The sequence below is a fragment of the Priapulus caudatus genome, unplaced genomic scaffold, assembly GCF_000485595.1.
Source record: "Priapulus caudatus unplaced genomic scaffold, Priapulus_caudatus-5.0.1 Scaffold387, whole genome shotgun sequence".
NCBI lineage: Eukaryota > Metazoa > Priapulida > Priapulimorpha > Priapulimorphida > Priapulidae > Priapulus > Priapulus caudatus.
In genome coordinates, this window is record NW_014577448.1 from 233,238 (window position 1) to 240,737 (window position 7,500).

A 7,500-nucleotide genomic window follows, 5' to 3' on the forward strand; every position below is an offset into this window, starting at 1 on the left:
TGTGTGTGTGTGTGTGTGTGTGTGTGTGTGTGTGTGTGTGTGCGTGTGCATTTAGAATTGTAGAAGGAGGAGGAGAAGAAGAAGAAGGAGGAGTCGCGCCAAATGTAGAGTGGCCTCTCCCTCGCTGACAGCTGCGTACATCAAGCTATACACATCTTTCCTACCCCCCCCCTTTTCCTCCCTCTCTCTCTCTCTCTCTCTCTCTCTCTCTCTCTCTCTCCGGGACCCGGCTGAGAACGGGCGCCACGAACCCCCGCCGCTGTACGGGGGGAGACGGGCTGAAGATGATACCCGCTGATTTAGCGCTGTCCGGCCGAGTTAGACTCACGGCCGGGAGATGGCACGGGATTACAGAACAAGTAGCATTGTTGAGCGGACTGCTCGCGATGCGAGCGCCAGATAGCAGCGCCGGCTAAAAACGTGGGGCACATCCGTAAACACGTAACAACAGACGTCGTATGTGTTGAAAAGGTCCTTTCTCTGGCCGGCGCGGGGCCCGTGCTGAGCCAGCCTGTTAAAATGGGCCCGGGGCCAGCGAGTAGGCATAGAGTGGCGTTTGTTCGGAGCCAAAAGTGCAGTGAAAAGTGTAGTAGCCCTCCCATACTCTAGGCTAGAATTCCTTTAGAAAGCACGAGTACGCATTATTCATCGTTGCCATATGTTATGCCAATAAATAATATTGGGCAAAATGCTTTTTATTCTTGATACGTCAGAGTCATTCTATATATTTTATTTGCCACACACATATATATATATATATATATATATATATATATATATATATATATACAACAGGTTCGCTTACCAGTACTGGACGCGTTACTGAAGCTTAGGTGGCCTTCCATTCCCTGCATGCCCACGTTAGCTGAGCTCACCGGCCCTCTGGAGTAGCCACCTAGGCTGGAGAGAGGGTCGTAGCCGCGTGTAGGAGCGGGTATGCTGTACGGGTAAGAGGAGGCGTCTCGCTGCTGCTGCAGGCACGTAGAAGACTGAGTGCCGTTGTTCATTCCGTAACTCGGCATCTGAGCGACGGACCTATAGAGGTAAGAGTAGACTGTGTGACGGGAAATTATCGTACGATTTACGTGAGGTTATACTAACGAAACTCACTAAAAATAAAATAATAAAGAAGATAAAGATCTAAAAGATAATATTTTAACAAAAACCATGATAAATATAAAAACTAATAATATTATTGGTAATTTTAACAGAAATTAGCAAATATTAACGCATGATTTTTAAGTAACATCTCTTTAATTAAAATGGCAATTTTTATATTTATTTTATTTTTAAGTTTATTTGGCAACATTTATTGTATTATAACGTTGTCACGTCGTTACTAGTTGCTTTGTTGATTCGTATTATGAAGTAACATTAGACGTCGCTTCACTTTAACTTACGCAGTGCCAAGTTATTGTTTATTTTATTTGCCTTTTCAATTTAATTATATTTCATTCATGGCTGCGTGATCGGACGCCGTCAGTCGTTCTGTGTAAGTTCTGTGTGCGTGTTCATGATTGCTGTTCTCTTACCCGTACGTCTCGGTGGGTGGCTGTGGCATCGACGGGTACACGCTTGCCGTTAAACAACTGCTGATGGGGAGGCGTCCCACGGAGGAGACGGCGGAGGTGGTCGTGGCTACGGGGAAGCTGTCTTGGCCTCGCCGCTGACTTCTCAGCTTCTCCTCTCTCCGCCATTTTGCTCGCCGATTAGAAAACCAGACCTATAACGCGATGTCGAGATTGACATGAATCGAGCTGACCGCATCGCTTTACATCGAGTCGTGGCTCAATGAAGAAGATAAATTATTTGTTAAGATGAATGTTAGACGTATGCGTGCGGATCCTGGGCGGTAATCGCAGCAGATATGCGTGCGCATCCATCGCTATAAGCGACCTTTGATCGGCATCTGTGTGCAAGACGCCACTCAGAATGAACGGAGTGTAAAATGAATGCAGCGCGTGCTTCCAGTTTAAAATGTTCGACCATTATGCAAAATTGTTTCCTCGGTCAGAAGCGAAGGCGTTTCGCACTTCGACGCTAAACTCGTTTTTAATAATATATTAAGGATGTAAATTCCCCCTGCGCCACTTCAAGGGTTATTACGCTAGTGTTTAGGCGCTTATTGTAAATATGTGCACGGCTATTAACTTTACAATTTCTCTATCTAAAGTGCTATCTCAATTAGCTCACCTGTATTCTGGCCTCAGGTAGGCCTATCTTGCCAGCTAATCTCTCTCTCGCAAAGACATCCGGATAATGCGTTCTTTCAAACTCTGTAGGGCACGGGAAATGATACATATATTCGCGCTTTCTCAGTGCACGTCTGCCACGATTATTTGCTAGGTGTGCATGATAAAAAACGCATTATTATTATTACATTTATTGATTTAATAAAGGTACATTGGCAAAGGTGAGGAGCGTGCAAGCTCCTCAACGGAGCGAACGTATTGTTGTGATAAACGCCATCACGTTGTATCTACACAAACTAACACGCAATATCAAAACTCCCATTCTGGTGCTAAATGTTCAACCTAACTAAAAGTTAATACAAAACTGCTTTGTCATCCGTCTGTCGGTTCATATTATGAGCGCACGTACCACCTCAGTTGGTGCAGCAACGCGACGCTACCATTTCACTGTTAAAATTTGTATTTAAAATCCTAGTTATGTTTGCGTAGAGACTTGTCGGACAACATCGACTCACCGATGCAACAACGCCTAAATCTGTAATTCATTTAACGTGAATATAATTGAACTAATAATGCGCGCGTGCGTGTGCGCGCATGTAAATGACAAACAGTCACGTGTAATTACCGCGTTCCAGAGCTTCGACTTGCTCGTTGGTAAACGACGTGCGGTTTCTCTGCAGTTTCTTCTTCAGCTCCATGCGCGCATGGGAATCGCCGCCCTCACCTAGCTCGTCTGAAACTAATGAGCACGCCCAATTATATTATGTAATCGAAAGAAATACATTAAAAGAGAGGTAATCAGCAAATTGCAATCAATGATTTATTAGGATGACACATTGGTGAATGGAAAACGCTCGGTTAGTTACCCTTATATGATGCGCCAACTCACGCAGCAATGACGGATTGACAGTTCTGTTACTATAGTTTTTTTCTACGGGTTGGCCGCAAGGTTATAAGATCGAATTTTGCACATGGAAGAGATAGTGATCCGTTAGGGAACGGCTCTGATTGGCTCATTTTGTCTCTTATTTATTTTATTTTTTATTATTTTTGGCTAATTTTGTTTTATTTTAGAATTAGGGATATGGTTAGGGTTATGGTTAGGGTTATGGTTAGGGTTAACTCATTTCTATATCCACAACTTATTTTTACATTCACTATCTCTCCTCTGAGACCTACTATATAAGATCGGGGAAGGACATTATATAGACTCGCTGCTAATGATCTGTATAGACAATACGTATGCGATCACGAAAACATCGCCACACTAAATGTGGAAACTACAATTAATGTGTGCACAATAAACATAATAATTATAATAATATGAATACGATATAATCAATAATATTAATATTATAATATATTAATATTGTTTAATAATAATAATAATAATAATAATGATAATAATAACCCTCTCTGAGTGGTGTTTTCCTACGTTCCATGACAATTGCTCACGCAACATTTTCTCACCCGACACTTGCTCCTCACACAAGTGCGCAAATACTAAATGACACTGTATTCTACATGTGTCTAAAACAATTGTGATTAACAGCTAATAATGACACTGTATTCTACATGTGTCTAAAACAATTGTGATTAACAGCTAATAATGACACTGTATTCTACATGTGTCTAAAACAATTGTGAGTAACAGCTAAACCTACAATGACGGTCGATTATTGCATGTTACAATTCACTCACAAATAATATAAGCGTGTTTCTTAAAATACCGATTATAGTGATTGCTAATAAACTACGATATTATAATTATTACAAATCTGAGTGGTGCTATATACCACCTGTTAACAATTATAAACCATCGATTCAGGATTTCATGCAAACAGTGGAATGCCAATTTACGCATTTATACTTTAGGAAAAATACACGGCAGCTATCTCGTCACCAGTGACATACTGACCATTCCGTATGCTCGTTCCTCAGTGTATTACAACCCAACGATACGGCCTGGCTAATGTACACAGAATGTTGATAGTCGGGTTAGTACAACTCACAACTCGTTTTAAAATCGGTAGTTTGAAATAACTTCTTATGCGTAAATGGAGCGCTTATGTGTAAGCGTAGGTCACATCAACAATTTGCGGAAACCTGTCGCAATTCCTGAACGATGCTTTTGGTTTTGATAGACTGACCTAAAAATATTATGACACTGCTATGCTTTTTCTTGTATGTATCTACTATTCATAGATAAAATATACATATACAGGGTAAACCCGTTGCAGATTATTGTAATAAACTACTGTGCAAGTGCAAAAAAGAAATAAATAAGTTCACGTTCTCTGTACGTTAAATAAAGGTTAAAAAAAAGGGTCAGCGCACCTACCAAAGCTATACCTGTTCCAATAAAATATAACTAGATAAGGTTTTTCGTCTCGGTTTTGGATCATCAATGAAAGAGAGTAGATGACGCTTACGTCAAGTTGGTTGAAAGCAATATAGGCACACAAGAGAACTCGACCACCCACAGAGCTGCCATGGTAAACGCTGTTCAAAACATGTAGTTTTACGAGAAAAATATTGCATGTCCATGTATCTATCTCTATACTTCTACCGATATAGATGTAATAAGCACAGGCGTGCATTCCCAAATTAATTCAATTTTACCGAGCTTTATACAAGCCAGTAAAAAGCATTCGCTCCTGCTGCTGTTTACCAAATATTTTTTAATAAAAATGTAATATAATAAAAAAGAAAGATTACAAACAGCAGCAATGGGAGGATGGGCGAAATTATGCTGCTACGGGTAATAATAGTACACGCAAAGAAATAGGAGTTAGGCAAGGTTTTCTGGGGCTGGATCTGCAAGATCACAAAGAAGCAACTGGGAGAAAGATATATATTTATATATATGTATATAAATATATATATTTATATTATTATATAAATATATATATATATATATCTATTTTCTCCCAGTTGCTGCTCAGTGATCTTGCAGATCCAGCCCCAGAAAACCTTGCCTAACTCCTATTTCTTTGCTTGTACTATTATTAACCGTGCAGCAAAATTTCGCCGATCCTCCATTGCGATAAATAAATAAATAAAATAAATAAATAAATAAATAAATATAATATATATATGTATATAATATATATATATATATATATATATTATATGAATATATAATTATATATATATATTATATATATATATATATATATATATATATAACGATGCGCTGTGTTTTCAAACATAGCATATATGAGTTGCTGTACGTACTATCCTCAGTTCATGAGTTCACACGAGTTCCCATACACAGTTCAACTGTTCACATGTTCACACATTCTCACATACAATTCGGTTGTTCACACTTGTCTTATATAATTCAGTTGTTCACGGGTTCAAGTGCGTCCTTCTATATAATTCGGTTATTCACGCGGTCATACTTGTTCTAATATAAATTAAATTTATAGGTTGTTAGGTGTTCTCATAAATAGCTCCGTTGTTCGTGAGTTCACACATGTTCTCATATGTAGTATGTAGTTTGTGTGCGGGTACGACTCGTGCAGTAAACACAGATTCAAAAATCAGGCAACAGCGACGATTGTCTGGCTAAATTATTTAGCGACTAATATGCAAATTAACATTTGTTTGCGTGATTCACTGCATCAAATCAATATTTCATTCGCCAAATGTTTATATTTTAATGTGTAGTTCATTGCAGAAACTGAAATTTTCTTGGTATTATTCCTGTGACCATTTCGTTATAGCGATCAGTATATCGTTTTCTTTAAAACAACGATACACCCAGAATATCCAGTTATTTTTAGCCAAATTGTAGTATATGTTACATACTATATTAGTTGTTCTTGTTCTTAAATTGTAATTCTTTAGTATTAGTTAGGTTATAACGTTTCAGTATGTGGGTCGATTTGATGGGGATTTTATGCACTAGTTGCCGAGAACTAGTTAATTAGATCTTACACCAATTGAATTTTTATTGTAGCCCACACCACGCTGTCAACTACTTTAAAATACTTTACAGTTAGCACGTGGTTTTTTTGATAGAACGCAGAGCCTTGCGTGATCATACTCCCCTCGGCGTTAGACTCCTGTTTAGGCGTCTTCTCTCGGCCCAACGCGGCAACTCAGCGCGCATGCATACACACGCGCGTTTGTCAACTATACCTTTTTTAATCTTCTTCGTTTTCTTACGATCGGCGTTCATCCCGTCAGTCGGTGTCGGAGACTCGCCGTTAATAGACAACCGCGTCTTCTATCGTCATCGTCCGCTCATCCGCGGTAATGGATGTACGGGTATATATATATATATATATATATACACGGTAACCGTGCTAAGCCGCCTAGCCTGAGCGCCGTGCCACGCCAGCACGTGTCATCGCGCTGTCTGCCTCTGTTTGCCCTGTCCCACTCGACTATAGAATCCAACAGCTCCTCTGCCGTGTTCTTGTCAGAACGTCGGCAAATCACCTCGGCGGCATGCCGAGTGGTTAGCTGACGGGTGGACGGCTCAGCTCTCAACCCAGATATCGCACCGGGTCGGTGGCGCGATGGATAGCCACGAAAACTACGAATATATGCTCAACGCTGCGATTGCTGGTGATTTTATTGTTAGCGATGATTATGACAACGACGTCGTCGTCGTCGTTGCTGTTGTTGTTGTTGTTGCTGCTGCTGCTGCTGCTGCTGCTGTTTCTGCTGTTGCTGTTGTTGTTGTTGTTGTTGCCGGCGACGCTGCGGGTGGTTATGATGCTTTCCGTTTACGCTCGTCACGATCTCAGGCCCTCTGTCAACCGCAGCGAGTCCATGAAGAAGTACACGAGTCGCCGACTCAGCGTATAACTAGCGTGAGATATCTCCAGTCGTCGAATCAACGCTTGCCGTATTCCGTACAGGCGTAGAAGCTCCGTGTCAACCGCGCAAGCTCCGCCGCGCTATCAGCCGTGGTGTTGTCGTCTGCAGGCTCGTTCTCACAGCCCGCGTGTCTGCAACAAACACTTGAGCCGTCGCACATCCGCGCCCGCGCACTCACTATATGCGGATTACTATACTAGTATCCTGTCTCCGTGTCTCTCACGTACGTTCCTCTGTCAGCATGGCGACAAAAACTCTGGCTAGAAGTCTCCGATATTAAAAGAAGCAGTTGTTGAACCTGCGTCTAATATCGGCTGTTGCTACTACTACTGCTGCTACTGCTGCTGCTACTGCTGCGGGTATATACTGCCGATGGGCGGATATTTGCAGGTACCGCCGTACGTCGACAAATAGAGCGGTCCGTGCGTTGTGCAATCCGCGGCGACGTTCACGTGCGCTCGCATCCGTCGTCGTC

The 7,500-nt window shown here is 41.3% G+C and overlaps 1 protein-coding gene across 1 annotated transcript in view; it reads right to left on the bottom strand.

The window, feature by feature from the left end:
- LOC106809820 (paired box protein Pax-6-like) overlaps positions 1-7,500 on the bottom strand; it is a 36,961-nt gene that overhangs the window by 11,643 nt on the left and 17,818 nt on the right. Inside the window, exons 4-7 of the mRNA XM_014813030.1 lie at positions 2,818-2,931; positions 2,194-2,276; positions 1,533-1,723; positions 806-1,035 (exon numbers count right to left, since the gene is read on the bottom strand). Coding sequence (XP_014668516.1) covers positions 806-1,035; positions 1,533-1,723; positions 2,194-2,276; positions 2,818-2,931 — 618 coding nt within the window. The remainder of the gene's footprint in view (positions 1-805; positions 1,036-1,532; positions 1,724-2,193; positions 2,277-2,817; positions 2,932-7,500) is intronic.